General features: G+C 39.5%; 2 protein-coding genes across 3 annotated transcripts; one reads left to right on the forward strand and one right to left on the reverse strand.

Annotated features, from left to right (window-relative positions):
* The first annotated feature begins 36 nt into the window (after window positions 1-36).
* Window positions 37-8,871, forward strand: VPS29 (VPS29 retromer complex component). The gene is made up of 4 exons (XM_059140514.1): window positions 37-168; window positions 4,918-5,109; window positions 7,919-8,154; window positions 8,387-8,871. Exons 1-4 carry the CDS (start codon window positions 166-168, stop codon window positions 8,502-8,504), a joined length of 549 nt encoding a protein of 182 aa, XP_058996497.1. The 5' UTR covers window positions 37-165; the 3' UTR covers window positions 8,505-8,871.
* A 791-nt stretch (window positions 8,872-9,662) lies between these two features.
* Window positions 9,663-19,082, reverse strand: FAM216A (family with sequence similarity 216 member A). Of its 2 annotated transcripts, XM_059140513.1 has the most exons (8): window positions 18,870-19,082; window positions 17,274-17,314; window positions 14,341-14,462; window positions 12,541-12,670; window positions 12,278-12,461; window positions 11,642-11,724; window positions 11,170-11,231; window positions 9,663-10,064 (listed from the first exon to the last, which is right to left on the reverse strand). In XM_059140513.1, the coding sequence occupies exons 1-8, from the start codon at window positions 18,959-18,961 to the stop codon at window positions 10,035-10,037; spliced, it is 744 nt and encodes a 247-aa protein (XP_058996496.1). In that variant the 5' UTR covers window positions 18,962-19,082; the 3' UTR covers window positions 9,663-10,034. The 2 variants fall into 2 exon arrangements, with proteins under 2 accessions (XP_058996496.1, XP_058996495.1); XM_059140512.1 differs by lacking the exon at window positions 11,170-11,231.
* Between the last annotated feature and the right edge of the window lie 483 nt (window positions 19,083-19,565).

The raw sequence follows: 19,565 nt of genomic DNA on the forward strand, positions 1-19,565 counted from the left end.
GCAGCTACGTTTTACGGCGGAGAAGGGCCTCAGCGGGCCCCCGTAGGCCGGCTTCCGCCGACTCCATCTGTCATTGGTTGAGAGCGAAGTGGGCGGGTCGCCGAGGAGCCCGAGGAAGAAGGCGGCTGCGGCGGCGCTGGTAACTGAGCGGAGCCCAGTGACAGGATGGTGAGGACGGCAGATGCGGCGACCGAGGCCTAGCTCTTGGCCGCGGTGCTGCGTCGTTGGGAGCAACTGGGAGTCTCTAGGCGAGGGCGTGGGCCATTTCGGAGTTGGTGGCGCGCAGCCCAGGGCCAGGCCTGGTGAAGGCTTAGGGGGAGGGCAGGAGAGGATAAGGAGAAGCCACCTCTGGGTGCGGCCGGCTCTGGCCTCGCACCCCCGACCCGGGGGCCAGAGGACGCCCGTGGTTAGGAAAGGGCCCGTCTCAGCGGCTCGTCCAGTCACGAGACCCGCACGCCCGATCCGGAAAAAGCCTTTAGGCCTGGGCCTCCGGCGTCCCCGAGACAGGGGCATTGCATCCCCTCCGTTTCCAGACGTTTCCCTACTCCTTTCCCTCAAAAGGCACCTCCGGCTGCTTGGGGTATGCTGGTTGCCACCGCATGTGTTGGAAGCTGGCTTCTGGGATGCAAAACGGGAAGTAACGAGCATAATCCCCTATCCATTTTAATTTGCCTTCTGGGGAAAAGGGGGACAAACTATCCCTTTCGCCCTTGAAATAAAGTGCAGCTGCCATTGAAATGTGGTAGGGAGTCCCCAGGGGACTGGATTTGGCTCTTAGAATGGCTGGAACTGTTGTTTTCTAAAGGGTTTATGAGCTCCCTGAAATTAGAAAATTTTGTGAATATGTATGTTTTTTCAGGTAAAGAGCCAGTGCTGGCGCCAAGGGGGTACTTTGGGGAGTTTTACCTCAGTCGTTCATCAGATTGCCCAGCCAGCTTCAGGGCTGGCCCCCCACGCGCTGGCCTCCAGTAGGTTTCTGCCCCAAGACCGTCCTACCTAAAAACTCAGGAGCTGCTACTAAAGAGGGCTCATAACTGTAATCAGATTTTCAGAGGTGCCTTTCACCCCCTAAAAAGTTAAGAACGTGTTCAAAAAGAGCTCCGATTATCAGTATTTTTGCTATTTGTGTTGCTGAGGGTAACTCTAAAGGGACTTCTCTTTCTGATAAGCATCCATGGTATTTTTAAGATTATCACGGTTCCATGACAAGCATATCCTTTAAGGTGGCTTATAGATGTGACAGCCAAAGATTTACGGTACATGCTGCTTTGGTGTCTTTGTATATGTGAAAGGCGTTAATCCCGTTTTTTATTTTTGCTTCTAAACAGACTCCAGTTCAGAATGATCTGGTTTACAGTAATTTGGAGACAGTTTTGAGAAGATGACATGATTCCATACTCATGTTTCTCAAGTTTTTTTGAAAGATGAACGCTTTTTTAGGGTAGTAATACTGGAACGTAACTTGTCACCTGAGATAGAATTGGGCAAAATTTAGCATTAGCTGATTCTTTTATGATTAAAAACCTTTCACTTGGCAAAGTAGACTAGAAATGTTCAACACTTAGTAATGTCCAGTGTCAATGGGCAGCAAATTCAGGTGTGGAGAGGGTCCAGTTTTGGCTGAAGGAATGTTTTTGCTCTTTTATCATCTTTAGTTGGTGACTTCACCATCTGATAATTTATTCAAAATGCTGTGTTAGATCTATACAAAACAAGGATCTAGCTGTGGCATAAATTTTCCACCTGCTAGAATTTTGAGCATAAGAGAATTAAAATGAGTATACTTGAGGAATAATTAGTCTTTAAGAATCCACCAAAATGTTAGCTTTCATTTACATTGTTACTGATGCATTTTCCAAATTGTCTTATAAAATTCTAGACAACAGGAAACAAAAGGGGAGGAAGGCAATATAGAGAATAAGATGAGAAGCAGAAAAAATTGACAAGGCAGTTTTCCTTTTTCTTTTTTTTACAGTGTGTGTATGTGTGTGTCATGTTTAAAAATACAGCAAATGGTTCTTTTGGTGATGTTTTGAGCAAAGCCAATTTTTAACATTTTCTCTCATAACACCCAGAAATCATTAACAATTGTTTGCGTATTCATTTGATATGAGTTTTTCGTTGCTCTGTTTTTGGTTTCTTTTCGTTGCTTTCTTTTAACATTGGTCATGTTTCACCCTTTTTTTTCATTCCCCTGTCTGCAATCAACTTCTTCATTCCACTAAGGCTGGGCACAGAGTAAGTTTCTTCTCTTAGCTCGTACTAACAGCGGTGGTCGGGTGGCTGATTACTGGGATTTTCACCCTTTTACAGTCTCTCCAATAGGAAGTGGCCAACTTCCTATGCTTTGATTGGGTTGGTTCTTATTTGAATTTAATAAGACTGCCAGTTCAGGATCTTTTGCTGTCTCAAAAGACTATAAACTTTGTCTAACCTGAACTGTCCAAAGTGTGAAGTTTGGGCAAGGAAATTCCGCAGAGTATGACATTTGTTATGCGACACTATAATGTAGTTACCTACGTGAAACAAGAGTCTTAGTAAGAATCTTTACTAGTTTGAAATAATTTTTGTTTGGTCATTCCTATAGTTTTATCTTTAAACTGCTAATAATCTGGGTACACTTGGGCATAATCCAGAATACATGATAGAATTGAGGTCATTAATCATTGTGAAGTATCATATCATACTAATATCTTTTTGAGCACATTCAGATTGAACAGCTCATTCATTATCAGTCCCAAAGATTTTCATCCTGCGGTAGACGTATGCCCTTTATGAGTTTGAGGTTCTTTTTTTTTTTTTTTTTTTTTTTTTTTAACTATAGAAATCTATTTTTTTTACCTTTTTCTCAAATGCCAGCTTCCCACATTAACTATGTACTTCAGTCCATATCCGAAGGGATCCCCCTCTAAAGATGAAGACTGTTCTCTCTCCAGGTACTTTTGCATTGATTACCCATGAGAGTTGAAACTTCGTAGTTGTTTTTAGTTTTACAGTAAGATGTCTTATCCACGAAGATCTGGATTGAAACCGTTTTTTTTTAAGATCTTATTTATTTGACAGAGAGAGACACAGCGAGAGAGGGAACACAAGCAGGGGGAGTAGGAGAGGAAGAAGCAGGCTGCTTGTGGAGCAGGGAGCCCGATGTGGGACTCGATCTCAGGACCCTGGCATCATGACCTGAACCAAAGGCAGAAAGGCAGGTGCTTGAGGTCTGAGCCACCCAGGCGCCCCTGGATTGAAATAATTAAATCACTGAACAAATACTAGCTGAAACTGCTCTTTAAAAAGAAGAAACTTATTTAACAATTTCTTTTTAAAGTATGCTAATTTTGTAATCTTGCATTACTTCAGTTACTGTGTCCTGATAACAGTTCCTTTCCTTTGTAATCATGTTGATATTTGTTGCAAGATGAGTCAAGTTTGTTTTAGTAATAATTATAGTTTCACACATTTTATTTTTGATTAATTTTAGTTCACAAAGTCTATGGTGGCAAAACTATTTTGTTTTTATTCTACTTTAGATACTTAATGTTTTCTTGGATGATATTAAGGAATAGTCATGCCTTCTTTAAAAGGAGTTAAAGGGCATGTACATTTATGGATGGGATGTCTGTATGGGAAAACATCCTGTTACAGAATGAAGGTGTCTGTACTAATCAACAGCAAGAAATTGATAATTGTCCTTTGGATGACAAATATTTAAAATGACCATTGACAATATTCCATTAAATGACTGAATTAAGTGATGTTAATTTGTCAAATTTTGAAATTGTAAAATTAAAATTTTACAAGATTGAAGTTTTTTATTCTGTTATACTTAAGTGCAAAATTTATTTTTGTCATCTGAGACTGTATTGCAACTCTAAACCACCTCCTGCTAAATTTATCACTTATTTAGCTGATTTCTTTCTCTCTCTTTCTCTCTTTAATGCTCTAATGCACACGAAAGACTTAAAATGTTATTTTAAGTTTGGGAACCAAACTGAGGATACATAGGCCGTTTAATCTAGGCAGTAAAAATATAACAGCGAGGATTTCTAATTAGAAGAGAGAACAGAGATCATAATTCAAAAGCATGTGTTTGTCCTATTGAAACTCTTTGAAACATAGGCTGTTTTGTTTTGTTTTTTTAAGATTTTATTTATTTATTTGACAGAGATCACAAGTAGGCAGAGAGGCAGGCAGAGAGAGAGAGGAAGGGAAGCAGGCTCCCTGCTGAGCAGACAGCCCGATGCGGGGCTTGATCAAGAAGCCCTGAGACCATGACCTGAGCCGAAGGCAGAGGCTTAACCCACTGAGCCACCCAGGCGCCCCACATAGGCTGTTTTTATTCCTTTGTACTATATAGCTAATAGTTTTTAGTGACAAATATTGTAACTTTTGGCTGCTTTTCCTCTAAATAGTTTTAGTCTAGTAAACATAAATTACAGAATTTTTTCTCTGTCACTACATTTTTAACAATTCTCTTCATTAATGTTCCTGAAACACTGGAATCAGTACATTATGTTTGACATTATAGCTGCAGAAATATGAATTACTATATCATTCAAAAATGCCAAATTCCATAGGACCCCACAGTATATTTTTCATTTTGCAGTTTTTAAAATTCAGTGTCATTTATAGGTCTCTAAATGAATTGCTTAAGAAAGCCTGATTTTATTCTTGGTAAGTAGAATGATGACGTATATTGTGTATGCACACTGTTTATGATCAGAATAAGGCTGATTAGAACACAGTATGTTACCATACGTGTCTTTGTTTAAATGGTCATGATAACTATATGGATAACTTCTACTCTTTTGGGTTCTGGAATGTCTGCTTAGTTTAATTTACAAGGGGAGTTAAAGTTAAGGAGAACATCTTGTTTTGACGTCATGTTTGACATTTCCCTTGTCTCACCTTGACACTTTAAAGTTGGTGTTGGTATTAGGAGACCTGCACATCCCACACCGGTGCAACAGTTTACCGGCTAAATTCAAAAAACTGCTGGTGCCAGGAAAGATTCAGCACATTCTCTGTACTGGAAACCTTTGCACCAAAGAGAGTTATGACTATCTCAAGACGCTGGCCGGTGATGTTCATATTGTGAGAGGAGACTTCGATGAGGTGATGTATTTCTCTTTCCATTCACAAATATTACTTTTCTTGATACTTACATGTATAAGCTTTATCCTTTACACCTGAGTTTCTCAACTGTCATGGTCTTTTTATTGTTGTTAACTTCCCCAGTACAATTTACTTACACTACTTTTTCCTTACTCTTTAAAAATCACCATGTTAGACTAAACATATTACCATACTTGTTCTAAACTTCTTGATATGGACTAAAAGTGATTTTGTCACTTTTTTATAGTACTATCACTTAGTTTATAAAGTTTTTATTACAGACTTCTCACCACTGCCTTTACTACCCTGTTCCAAGCCACCATATCACTTTCCTGCTTGATATGGACTAAAAGTGATTTTGTCACTTTTTTATAGTTCTATCACTTAGTTTATAAAGTTTTTTAAGATTTTTTTTAAGATTTTATTTATTTGACAGACAGAGATCACAAGTAGGCAGAGAGGCAGGCAGATAGAGAGTGAGAGAAGGAAGCAGGCTCCCTGCTGAGCAGAGAGCCCGATGCGGGACTCGATCCCAGGACCCTGAGATCATGACCTGAGCCGAAGGCAGCGGCCCAACCCACTGAGCCACCCAGGCACCCAGTTTATAAAGTTTTTATTATAGACTTTTCACCACTGCCTTTACTACCCTGTTCCAAGCCACCATATCACTTTCCTGTGTTCCAGCTTCCTCATTCTACCCTTCCTCCCTTCATAGTTAGTTCTCCAAGTAGCAACCAGTGTGATCCTTTTTAGGTGAAGTAAGATCACATCACCACTATGCTGAAAACCCCGCTGTGGGTCTTAACTCCAGGGTTAATTATGAAGGGGCATGAGGAAGTTTGAGAAGGTGATAAAACTGTTCTGGGTCTTGGTTATGGCAGAGCTTACATAATTGTAAGCATTTGTTTGCTATTGTAAGCAAATTGCATTTGTCAAAAACCCTTAAATTATACACTAAAAAGAGTAATTTTAGGGACGCCTGGGTGGCTCAGTTGGTTAAGCGGCTGCCTTCGGCTCAGGTCATGATCCCAGCGTCCTGGGATCGAGTCCCACATCAGGCTCCTTGCTTGGTGGGGAGCCTGCTTCTCCCTCTGCCTCTGCCTGCCACTCTGTCTGCCTGTGCTTTCTCTCGCTTCTCTCTCTATGACAAATAAATAAATAAAATCTTTAAAAAAAAAAAAAAAAAAAGAGTAATTTTAGTATATGTGAATTATACCTCAATAAACCTGACTTTATTTTTTTTAAAGATTTTATTTATTTATTTTATAGACAGAGATCCCAAGTAGGCAGAGAGGCAGGCAGAGAGAGAGGGGGAAGCAGGTCCCCGCTGAGCAGAGAGTGTGGAGCTCGATCCCAGGACCTCGGGATCATGACCTGAGCCGAAGGCAGAGGCTTTAACCCACTGAGCCACCCAGGCACCCCTAAACCTGACTTTATTTTATTTTATTTTTTTTTTAAGATTTTATTTATTTATTTGACAGACAAAGATCACAAGCAGGCAGAGAGGCAGGCAGAGAGAGAGGAGGAAGCAGGCTCCCCGCTGAGCAGAGAGCCCGACGTGGGACTCGATCCCAGGACCCTGAGATCATGACCTGAGCCGAAGGCAGCGGCTTAACCCACTGAGCCACCCAGGCGCCCCCTAAACCTGACTTTAAAGAACAGTTAGAAGTTCTGAGATTGCAGCTTTGTTCATTAGTTAATAATGAGATTTTAGGCAAATTACATCTTTCTGGCCTCAGTTTCCTCTTATGTAAATATGATTGGAGTAGATGATTTTTAAGACCCTCCGATCATACTAACATATTATTCAACATGATAAATCCGATGTGTGAAGAATTTTCTTTGCATTTCTGGGAATAGAAGCTTTTTCACAAATCATTTTTAACTTCATTGGTGCTGTTTACTAGTGTTCTTTAGTACAAAACTGAATAAGCATAGTGTCTTTTTCTTTCTTTTTTTTTTTAGTGGATTTTAAAAAAGAATTCAGATAACCTTTCCCCTGGGGGCGAAAGACAGGGAGATGAGAAGGGAAGGGGCAGATTTCTTGTCAATAAACAGAATATAGGTTTGGTTTGTTAAAAACATATTTGGGGTTCTGTGTATATTATGCTAAAGACAAGTTGGGTAGCAAGAATAAACAATTTTTGCTTCTGATTTAGCTTAACCACTTACTAATGTGTGACCTTAGGCAAATTATTTTAACCTTTCTTTGCCTCAGTTTCCTCATCCATAAAGTGGGAGTCATAATAGAACCTACCTCATAGGATTGTCAGTATTAAATAGGTTGATATTTATAAAACCTTTAGTGCCTGCTTCATACTAAGTGCTGTATGAGTGTTATGTGTCATTATTATTTGAAGCCATCTATATAAAATTAAAGTCTGGGATATAATTTGAACACCTAGCTTATAGGTCATATACCTAGGATTCTTAGAGGAAACTAACAACTTTAGGGGAATAATTATTCTCTACAGCTTTCCCTAAAGAACCCAGATTCTGTTTAAAAAAAAAAAGATAAACACGAGGCAGGGATTGCATGATAAATTCCAGTTTCCCGGAAATAAGGTATGTTTTGAGCATATTTGTAGCCTTAGAGACTGAGGAGTAATCATATATTTAGTAAATGTGTTGATTGTGGAGCACTGTATCAAAAGATCCACATGGGATTAAATACTTAACCAGGTTAAGTACTAAATCAGTTGTTCTTAAACATCAGCATCTCTTAAAAAAAAAAAAACGTGTGTGTGTGTGTGTGTGTATATATATATATATATATATATATATATATAATGTCTGTTTCTTATTCTAGAATCTGAATTATCCAGAACAGAAAGTTGTGACTGTTGGGCAGTTCAAAATTGGTTTGATCCATGGGCATCAAGTTATTCCTTGGGGAGATATGGCCAGCTTAGCCCTGCTGCAGAGGCAGTTTGATGTGGACATTCTTATCTCGGGACACACACACAAATTTGAAGCATTTGAGCATGAGAATAAATTCTACATTAACCCAGGTTCTGCCACTGGAGCATATAATGCCTTGGAAACGTGAGTAGTAATTCGGGAATTTTTTAAAGTTAATAATTGCATGTGTGACATTTCATGAAGGAGGAATGCAACCATTTCAATAATTACAGCCTTTTGGGCAATCTTCTTTTGGTGATTATTTTCAATATATAACAACTAGAATTCTCCTTGAATCCAAATTGTTATAAATTGAAATTTTTAGTGCTGGTGCTTTTTAGTACAAAACACTGACGTTATTTATATTTTTTTCCAGAAACATTATTCCTTCATTTGTGTTGATGGACATCCAGGCTTCTACAGTTGTCACTTATGTGTATCAGCTAATTGGAGATGATGTGAAAGTAGAACGAATTGAATACAAAAAGTCTTAAAAGCCAGGCCTGTCTTGCTGGGTTTTTTTTTTTTTTCATTCCCCTGTTCAAATCAAGTAATTAAACATGAGCCACAAAATTGTATCACTTTTATAATATTTTGCAGTAAAATATATCATCTTGTTAATACAATGTTCTAAGCTTCTTGTAAACTATAAGAATATATTCTGTTTCCATATTTGATTTCTATGAAAAAATGTCCATCATACAGTAAATGGTCATGCGTTAAGAAAAATTTATCCTTGTAAATATCTTCAAAGTTGATTATCTGGAACTTTATTACAAAAGTAGTGCATGAGGAAAATGAATCTAGATTTTCTTGTATACGTTTTTCTCTCCAGTAATAAACAGTTACCTTTCATTTATACTTCCTTGATAAGCTGTGTTTTAATTTTTAAAAATCATGAAAATGAGAGACCATATGAAACTGCACCTAAGCATTAAAGTGATGAGGTAGATGGGTTGACTTTTGGGGCTCTCTCATTTCTCACAATGCTCTAGAGGTCATTATGTTGGGCTCAGATTTGATTTTCTAAAAAATATACTATATTGACATATTAGCAATAATTCCTCAAACTGTTTCTTTAAATTGCCCTATTCCTATATTTCAGGTTTTAATTGTGTATGTACACACACATACACACACATATATATATTTTTAAACCAGCGTTTAGAAAGGAAGCACAGTAGAGTGAATATATAATGTAAAGAGTCTTCTTGGTACAATTACTTCCAACTTATTCTGGTTTGAGAGTCCAACGTTTGGCAATTTTCATAAAATAGAGCAAGTTGATACTTCCCATTTTTAAGTTGTATTCAAGCAGTAAATATCAAGTGCTATTTTGTATCAGACTTTCAGAGCTTTCCTTAACCAGATCAAGAAAATACTTGGGGCCCCTGGGTGGCTTAGTGGGTTAACCCTCTGCTTTCGGCATGGGTCATGATCCCAGGGTCTTGGGATCGAACCCCTCATCAGGCTCTCTGCTCAGCAGGGAGACTGCTTCCCCCCGTCTCTCTTTCTGCCTGCCTGTCTGCCTGCTTGTGATTTCTGTCAAATAAATCAAATATTTAAAAAAAAAAAAAAAAGAATATACTTATAGGGGATTCTCATGTTTTTGTTCTAGGACTTACTATATGGAGAAAAAGAATTAAGCAATTTATTGGACAGATTTAAAGAAAAATAATACAGTTTTAAGCGACAAGAAAATTTTTAATTGTATCTAGCTAGAAATACAAGCATATCTTACACATAACTTTTGTTACACAAATATCATTAGTACATGGAACTACATCAACCAGTTAATTACACTGTTGTAAACATTTCTGAACAAACTAAAATTACTTAATGACTTCACGGTGAGTAACAATACTATCCTAAATGTAGAAAGAGGACACAATTCACAACCCTCCCCCCCTTTGGCACCTCATCAATTCACAAGACTCAAGTTCACAGCAGGTGTTCTCCTTGTTCTTCAATTGACATCGATTGCATACATTTATTTAGCAAATCTTCTTCCTTTTTTTCTTCATTCATGTATGATTCAGAATCATTTGTAGAAACTGTAAGAAAAATAAGTTTATAACGTCTGTTTTGGAAATACAGGTGTATTTCCTGAAAATGGAGATTTGTATATAAGAACAGCCTTCAAAATGACCTATCTTAGTAATAACCCTTTCACAAAAACAAATGGCTTGCAATTTTCAAAACTTAACCACTTCCTCCCCCCAAATCCCTTACTTTCCCAGTAAGTACTGTAATCAGCCAAGTTATGGTATAGCACATTTTCTGTCACTAAGTCCTATATTGTCTTCACATGTCAAAATCTTTTGGTTACAGGAAAGTCATAGCTTCAGCATTCCCCTCTCCGTAAACATGAAGTTGCTACTCCTCTCTCAGGGGTCACAGGGACTTTCCTCCCACCTGGGTTCCTCCAGCTATTATTTTGGGACCTAGACTTACTTTTTCCCCTGCCATAACCCTCATTTCTTGGACTGTCACACAGCATTGGGATAGGGGTTCTGAAGGCCTGACTTCCCTACTTCCTATTTGCTTCCGTACTCACTGTAGGAACAACTACGACATTGTTTAACTTCCACTTAATCCTTCCCACTTTATCAATTCTGAGGAATCCTTCTGAGCATTCTTTCTTCCCCTTTGATTTTCTTTCTTCCCCTTTTGATTTTCCCCTTTGGCCCTTTAAATTTTGTAGTCTTCTGAACTTGAAGGATCCTTGGGCACCTGGGTGGCTCAGTAGGTTAAGCCTCTGCCTTTGGCTCAGGTCATGATCTCAGGGTCCTGGGATCGAGCCCTGCATCGGGCTCTCTGCTCGGCGGGGAGCCTGCTTCCCCTTTTCTCTCTATGCCTACCTGCCTCTTTGCCTACTTGTGAGCTCTGTCAAATAAATAAATAAAAATTTTTTAAAATGCTGATGAACCGGGGCGCCTGGGTAGCTCAGTGGGTTAAGCAACTGCCTTCGGCTCAGGTCATGATCTCAGGGTCCTGGGATCGAGTCCCGCATCAGGCTCTCTGCTCAGCAGGGAGCCTGCTTCCCTCTCTCTCTGCCTGCCTCTCTGTCTACTGTGATCTCTCTCTGTCAAATAAATAAATAAAATCTTTAAAAAAAAATGCTGATGAACCTGTAGGATCCTTTATGCTGATACTTACCAACTCTGGACTTAATCTGAGTTGCTCTGCAAAATTTTGATACCACTTGGTTGGCTTGCTTCCTGGTGTGTTGAATATTAAACAAAATTTATATATAGGTGATACAGCCCTCATAAACTATGATGCCATACAAAATACTTTGTCCCATCCAAAAATGGCACTATCTCATAAAAGTGCTATGGCTTGAAAAAGTCATGTTTATGGCTCTGGGTTCTAACAAATTCATTCTGTTAAAGTCTCTGACCTTGATATTGTAAATACCTTTGTTTAGAAGTACCTTGAATCTTACTCCCCTGAGGTGAGTATGTTCTTTTAAATGAAAGCAGAAACTGTATTTCATACTCACTTGGAGAATTATAAGCAAATCACATTCTAAATTTTAATGTCTTCTGTAATAGAAATGAAATTAATGGGTTTATATTTTTTTAAGCATAAGATCTTTCAAAATGCATTTTTAAAATTCCACATTTACCTGATTGCATGAACAGTTTGCCTGGTTTTCTAAAAATCTTCAGTGACTTACATCTTGTTTTAGATGCATATCCAGTTTTTAAACTATAAGAAAGAGAAGCATCTTAATTGGGATCAGCAAAATCAACAGTTGTCTAATGCATATGGAGGACCATACAAATTCTTTTTATTAAGCTGCCAGCATCACCAAAAAGACTCTTTCAGTCTCCTATGAGTAATTAGCCCTGAAACACAAAGCTAACTATTTTAGTGCAGGTTGAATAATCAGTCTTCTTATTCTCTTTTTTTCTTATTTCCTTCTTTTGTTTATAGTTTTCTCCTGTGCAGAAGCAACCATATGCTCCTTCTGGAAGTGTTTGTACTATTTTGAATTTAAGTGGAAATTACTGAAAAGGCCAGTCTTGCCTATCTCTAGCTGATCAAGAAATTTTTACAATTCCACAAAATGTGTTCTAAAAAGAGTGGCATATTCCAGTGAGATCAGTAAAGAGACTATAAGATCCTTTTGTGCTTTTCGTCTAACCTCTTCTGAATTTAGCCAAATGAACCTATTAGGAAACAAGCTTTAATCTCATTTAGCTACCGTTCCAATAAAATTGGGGTGTATTTTCCTCTTTTTAAACAACAAGAAACAGACCCTTCTTTGTTTCTCACTGGTCGCCAAAGGGAATGCTGTAGGATCATTTCCGGTGCGGGTACAGCGGCCATGTCAAGGGTGCCTGAGTCCACTCTCTCCAGTTGGTGTCGCCATGTGGTGCAGGGGTAATGCTGCTTCTGTGAGTAACGAGAACCAAGGCGGCTCCTGTGATGAGTGAGGATACCTGTCATACAGATCACCTCTGTTAGAAGACCCTCTGGTGTCTTGTGAGAACTAGTGAGAAACGAACGAGGTGCACCTGCCTGGCTTTTGTGAGCTGTGCTGGATCACGTGCATGTACTGCCTCTTCATCAACGTCCGCAGATAGTTGGCGTTATAGATCTTAGCGATGCTACACAGATAACGCTTCTGGCCTGTGGTGAGGTCTGGATGCTAAAAGACAAGATTTATAGGCACTGTAGAACAAGAGGTTGGCAAAATTCCTCATCTGAAAGGGTGAATGTTCAGGAGAGCTGCACCACACGTACATTTTGCTTATTCAAATTCAGCTATGCTAATCTGGCCGAAAAGAGAAAGAAATGGCCATTTTTTTTTTTAAAGATTTTTATTTATTTGACAGAGATCACAAGTAGGGAGAGAGGCAGGCAGAGAGAGAGGAGGAAGCAGGCTCCCTGCTGAGCAGAGAGCCCGATGCGGGGCTCGACCCCAGGACCCTGGGATCATGACCTGAGCCGAAGGCAGAGGCTTTAACCCACTGAGCCACCCAGGCGCCCCAAGAAATGGCCATTTAAACAGCACACGTGGGTCCACCTGCCGTTTCCACTCAAGTGATTCTGATGTGTCTGAGGGGTGAGAACCACTGCCCTAGGAGAGTAAGGAGAGTAGGGATATGCTGCTCTGTCTGTGAGTCTTAGTTCCTGTGTGCCTCAGTGAATTTAGGCTTCTTGCCCTCTAAATACAATTTTTGAGATATCCTGTGGCATCTGAAAGCGACTCAACTACTCTACTTGGTCTTAACTAAAGAAACAGTCTTGGGGCGTCTGGGTGGCTCAGTGGGTTAAAGCCTCTGCCTTCAGCTCAGGTCCTGATCCCAAGGTCCTAGGATCGAGCCCCACATTGGGCTCTCTGCTCAGCAGGGAGCCTGCTTCCTCCTCTCTCTAACTGCCTCTCTGCCTACTTGTAATCTCTGTCTGTCAAATAAATAAATAAAATTTAAAAAAAAGAAAAGAAAAAAGAAACAGTCTTTTCTAGCACCAGAAGAATAACTGTCTGTGTTGAACATACTGAGGGATAGTCTATGGGTCTTTGGTAAAAGTAATTTTAACTAAGATTTTCACTTGCTGATTTTAGAAGATAACACTCACTTAAAATGTATATATATGTGTGTATACACAGGATTTACTGAACTGAATAGGTAAATCCAGGGAAAAGTCAAAATGTTGGTCAGATAAATTGACCAATTTGCACAAATCTATTGTAATCTTCATTTGCACTGCTCACAACGATACTTCTGGCAGTTATGACCTTTAATAATGGGTAATAGAGGTTAGACCGTCTTAAAATGCTGACAGCCATTTTCTTTATTTGCTTCTTTCTAATTTTGCAGACCTTCAGTGGAATCTGAATGAAAATGAGTCTGGGTTTCCATCTCTGGAATGTAACTTTCCTTATCATAAAGCCCTCAAAGAACTCTTAGGATAAAGAATCTAGGGACGCCTGGGTGGCTCAGTGAGTTAAAGCCTCTGCCTTCGGCTCAGGTCATGATCCCAGGGTCCTGGGATCGAGCCTGCATCAGACTCTCTGCTCAGCGGGATGCCTGCTTCCCTCTCTCTCTCTGCCTGCCTCTCTGCCTACCTGTGATCTCTCTCTCTGTCAAAGAAATAAATAAAAGCTTAAGAAAAAAAAATCTATAATGATAAAAATCCTTGTATTCATTTCATGAGTTTACTCAGCAGATAGTTATGGACTCCTGGATGTATGCTGAGTGTACCTTATCTTCTGAAGTGCCTTACCCTCTAAGTAGCTCATCTTCAATAATAAGTTCATCTCTGAATACAAAGAATTTGGTACTTCAACAAAATATTGGTATTTAGTTAGCATACCTTTAGAAAGGACGCATCTGTCATTGATTTAGGGATGTGAATTGCTTGAATTTGAGGAGTTTTCCACAACTCTTGCAGCTTGGCTATGTGTGTGTTCACTTTGTGTCCATCTTTGATTCTGTCTGTAGGCAAGGACATACTATGTGAATTGCATGAGCAAACATCAGCTCAATAAACTTATTATTAATATCTATATATTTACACAGGTCTGTGATTATCCTGGAGTAGGAGTATGAGTCATTCTGTTAAATTTGAAGAGATTTATGATATGGCCATTTGGTTTTAAAGCATACAAAACTCTTAAGATATTTATGAACATTTACTACATATATGTCATTATATATAGACTACATTATTTTGAGCTCAGCTGAGATGCAAACTGTTGACAGTAGCTTATTTTTGTTAGCTGACTGTATGTCAGACCACATTAAACGGGAATATACATGCAGAACTTGCACTGTAAAGATTTACAGCAATATTTTATCATTCATTTGACTTGAGCATATAGTATTAAAGTCAAGATAGAATAACACAAATTTTATATCTTTAATGAGACAGTGTTAAAAGGGCTTTGTAGAATTTTAATAAAATGTATTTTTACACAGTTTCAGTTATTTCAATGTTTTTAATACTGATGTGGATAGATTAAAAGAACAGTCATTTAATAAAAATAAAAGTTGAGGCATATCTCGAAGAATGAAACTAGTTTTCAGTTTCAGATATTGCAACCAGAAACTTAATTTAGGGTATAAACTTCAGTAGCACTTTGGGGAAAAACAATTTTCACTGGGAAAATTTAACTAGTAAATAACTCTTTATAACACTCCCCTTCTTCTCACATACTCAATCCCTCCCTCCAGGCGGCTTTCTACCACTATGGTTAGTATCACTGTAAATCAGTTTGCATTTTCTTGAGTTTGACATAAGTGGAAACATACAGTATATATTCTGTTTGTCTAGCTTCTTTCACTCAACATAATTATACTGAAATCGATCAGTGTGTGATATGTAGCAATAGTTCATTTCTTTTCATTGTTGGGTTATATTCCAATATATCACAATTTGATTATCCATCCACCTGTAGATGGACATCTGGATTGTTTCCAGTTTTACGCTAGTACAAATAAAGCTGGCAGAACAGATTTCTAAGTTAAAAGCTTGTATTTAGGAAGTCAAATTAAATAGCCATGGTTTTGTTTCAGTACTGACAACAAAGGTCACTACAGTTTTACATATTAACTTTATTTATTTCTTCCAGATTTTGACAAATTGGGAGAGTTAATTCAGATAAGTAAGGGTTATATGTGCTTTACTGAAGACGAACTATTTTGCCAACAAATGGAAAATTCACCTGGAAATTATGTTATTATGACCTTTAAGATATAATTTGGAGTCTATAATAATAAAAGTTAAATTTTTTTAAAAATCCTTTTTCAAGTCATAAATGTGGACTAATTATCTAAGAATATATCTTTGTGTCTCCACTAATCAATATTTCCGAGATGTGTTATTGTAGCCTGGACTGAAATTCAACTTCTCAAAACCTTGATGGCATTTCTTTACAGAACATGAAACATTTAAAAGTATTAAGGGCTCCTGGGTGGTTCAGTCAGGTAAGCAGCTGACTCTTGATTTAGGATCAGGTCATGATCTCGGGGTCTTGAGAGTGAGCCCCACATCCCAGCAGCAGCAGGGGGCCTCCTTGAGATTCTCTTTCCCTCTGTCCCTCCCCCTCTCAAATAAATAAATCTTTTTAAAAAATAATAGTTAAAGAGAAACAACCAACTGAAAAATGGGCAAAAGACTTGAACAGACTTTGGATGTCTCCAAGGGAGAAAGTACAAATGGCCAATAAACACATGAAAAGATGCTCACTATCGCCACTCGTTAGGGAAATATAAATAAAACAACAATGAAGTCCCATTTCATACTCATAAGGATAACTACCATTTTAAAAAAATGAAAACAAGTGTAAGCTAGCATGTGGAGAAACTCAGACCGTGTGCATTGCTGGTAAGAATGTAAAATGGTGCAGCTACTGTGGAAACAGTGTGGTGGCTCCTCAAAAAATTAAACAATGATCACCATATGGTCCAACAATTCCATTTAAAAACCACAGTATTTATATGTATATATGCATTTTTAGGTATGTATATACACATAGATATGTGTCTGTGTGTTTTTCTCAGCTTCTGTAAGGACTATGCATTTTCCAAGGAAGGGAATGAATTCAGGTTTATAGATCATTGAACTGAAATTGCTCCCCCCTTGGGGCACCTGGATGGCTCAGTGGGTTAAGCCTCTGCCTTTGGCTTGGGTCATGATCTCAGGGTCCTAGGATGGAGCCCCACATTGTGCTCTCTGCTCAGGAGGGAGCCTCCTTCCCCCTCTCTCTCTGCCCTGCCTCTCTGCCTGCTTGTGATCTCTGTCTGTCAAATAAATAAATAAAATCTTAAAAAAAAAAAAAGAAAAGAAATTGCTCCCCCCTCAAAAGAAAAAAAAAAATAGTGATATGCCTTTGGGGGTTTGTCTTACTCTTAATTCCATCAGCTTTATCCTTTATTTCAAGTGAGAGGAAAATAGCAGCATTGAGAAATATTTTATATGCTTTGAAGTTGTTCAAGTTAGAAATTTTTCCTTCAATTTATAAACCCCAGGCCATACTCTGTGCTTTTCAAACATCAATTATAACACAATTCTTTTCAGATTCATTGCTATTTTGAAGCACTCTTTTTAAAATGCTTGATGTGAAATGTCTTAACAAGAGAGAAAGAACCTGCTGGATTGCTCTTTGAAAATCTTAAAGACTAAGGTCACCAGGATGCTAATAAAGTCTATTTTTAAAACTCCATTATGTTTGTAGTTATAGCAAAATTAGCATCTCTGAACCATGTATTTTGGTAGGTATCATCTGCTTTATATGTTCTACTTACCAATACCTTTGGAATTCTGATAATAAGAATGTCCAGCTGATCTGTTGGAGGGAAAAAAGGATTTAAATAATATGTAATAATTGACAGCTTTATAAGCATTAAAGAAAGTATTTCAAATGAAAAAAGGCAGTATTGCATATGCTTTTTACTTTTCATGTTTCTATCAGATGGAATATCTTGCAAATTTTCTCCTGTAATCCTTTATATCCTAATGGCCCCAGGCTTTTTCTTTTTTTTTTTTTATTAGCCCCAGGCTTTTTCAAAGTGGGTTATCTGAGGTTTTTACTATACTAGAAAGGATTTATCTTAAGCCAGATTTGGTCTTACTTTTAAGGCCTTTTAATCTAATTCCTGCATTGAGCTCAATAAAGAATTTGGGCTTCTGTGTTATCTGTGGTATTTCCTGGCTCTCTTTACTTTTAATAAAGTAACTTGGATATGAAAAAGACTATCTTCTTCTTTACTGTACATAATTAAGGTATACTGGAATTGATAAATTGGTCTGGAATGTTTCTATTTTTGTACAAGTTCTTTTTTTCTTCTTTCAAATTAAGACAGAACACACATCCTTCCTACTTCCTTCCATTTATTCAGTGACCAAGTGTTCATTGATCTCCTGATATATGAGGATCCAGCACTTAGTCAAACACAATAATGAACAGAAAAGAAAGCCGAGACCCCATCTTTAACAGCCTTCTAGGGGCCCCTGGGTGGCTCAGTTAAGCGGCTGATTCTTGATCGGGGTTCAGGTCATGATGATGATCTGGGGGGGGGGTCCTCACTCAGTGGGGAGTCCGCTTAAGGATTCTCTCTTTCCCTCTGCCCCTCCCCCTCCCGCGGCCTCCACACTCTCTCTCCCAAATAAATAAGTGTTTTTAAGAAAGTCTTCGATCCACTATATATATGTAAAGTGGTCATGGGTGCAGCAGGAGCCATGGCTGTGAGCTTTTGGAGAAACACCCTGCAGCTTTCACTCTTAGGGAATAACTGATGGAAGCCGGGAGGTCCTGAAGACTAGTTGTCATCAGCATCCAGGAAATAATAGTAAAAAAAACCTGCTCAAAATAAAATGGATTTATGAAGAAAAACTTCAGGGGGAAGAAAATGTCAAATCAAGGTGCCTCTAATATTCATAATTATCTGTCATATCGGCATTATGAATTCCCTGGACCTAAAGGTGGCTAATGTCGCACACACGGAACTGATTTATTGACTTGGAAACCCTAGATTGAACCTGTTTCTGCTGGGCCCTCAACCCCCTCTTTTTTATAGAGATCCTGTGGGAGACTGCATGTTTTCCAGCAGGTTTCGCAGCGCCCCCTCGAGGCAGAAAAATGCACCCAAGCAATTGTCGCAGTTACCGCGTTTAGTCATTGCACCAACACTCAATCCTACCTCACAAGCCCTTCCCCTAAACAGTGAGTCGGCTTCCATCTGTCCTACCCCGAGCACAACAAAGGCTGTCCCCTCCTCTCACTTCAGTCCACCGGGGACGAGTCCTTTGGAGCTGCCAGCTCCCACCCCCTCCTCCACAGGGGATCACGACCCGGAGCCGGTCAGCGTCCTCCCTAACCCTTCAGGGCCCCTCAGCCTCACCCGCCGCCGCCACCCTCGGTCCCGGCCACTGCGGGAGGCTCTGCGGAAGAGCTGCATTCTGTCCAGTCGGACACCGGACCTTGGCCGGGCATCTCCTCCCCGGTGCCCGGACCTCGAGCGGTGTGCGGAAGCAGCTTTCCCCTCTCCCCTCCCCCGTCAGCACGCGTGCGTCAGGCCGGGCGATATTGGGGGTGAAGAGGCGGACGCCGTATTCTAGCCCCCTCCGATGTGCTCCGGACACTGCCCGAATAGCTTCGGGAGAGCGGGGAGGGCAGATGCACGACGCTGGAATAAGTTGGGGGAGGGGCAGGTCTTTAGTTAATTGCGCGCTTGCACGGTTTGTGGCAGGGATTAGTACATGCCCTCTAAAATAGGAGGTGCCTTCCAGATCCTCAGTATTCCAGACCCTCTACAAATTTGCAAATCTTGGGGCGCCTGGGTGGCTCAGTGGGTTAAGCCGCTGCCTTCGGCTCAGGTCATGATCTCAGGGTCCTGGGATCGAGTCCCGCATCGGGCTCTCTGCTCGGCGGGGAGCCTGCTTCCCTCTCTCTCTCTCTCTGCCTGCCTCTCCATCTACTTGTGAGTTCTCTCTGTCAAATAAATAAATAAAATCTTTAAAAAAAAAAAAATTTGCAAATCTTGAGTGTCACCATAAAGGTCAAAGACCAGGACGCAAATCAAGGACCGAAGTCCCCA

The sequence above is a fragment of the Mustela lutreola genome, chromosome 11 (assembly GCF_030435805.1).
Source record: "Mustela lutreola isolate mMusLut2 chromosome 11, mMusLut2.pri, whole genome shotgun sequence".
Taxonomy (NCBI): domain Eukaryota; kingdom Metazoa; phylum Chordata; class Mammalia; order Carnivora; family Mustelidae; genus Mustela; species Mustela lutreola.

Excerpts from the sequence above, each read along its gene's own strand:
- FAM216A (XM_059140512.1), bottom strand. The coding sequence starts at position 18,961 with ATGCCCGGCCAAGGTCCGGTGTCCGACTGGACAGAATGCAGCTCTTCC. Across the intron at positions 12,671-14,340 it reads CAGATGCGTCCTTTCTAAAG|CATCCAGACCTCACCACAGG; the intron begins GTATGCTAACTA and ends CTTGTCTTTTAG. Across the intron at positions 12,462-12,540 it reads GCACAGCTCACAAAAGCCAG|GTATCCTCACTCATCACAGG; the intron begins GCAGGTGCACCT and ends TCTGTATGACAG.
- VPS29 (XM_059140514.1), top strand. Across the intron at positions 5,110-7,918 it reads TGAGAGGAGACTTCGATGAG|AATCTGAATTATCCAGAACA; the intron begins GTGATGTATTTC and ends TTCTTATTCTAG. Across the intron at positions 8,155-8,386 it reads GCATATAATGCCTTGGAAAC|AAACATTATTCCTTCATTTG; the intron begins GTGAGTAGTAAT and ends ATTTTTTTCCAG.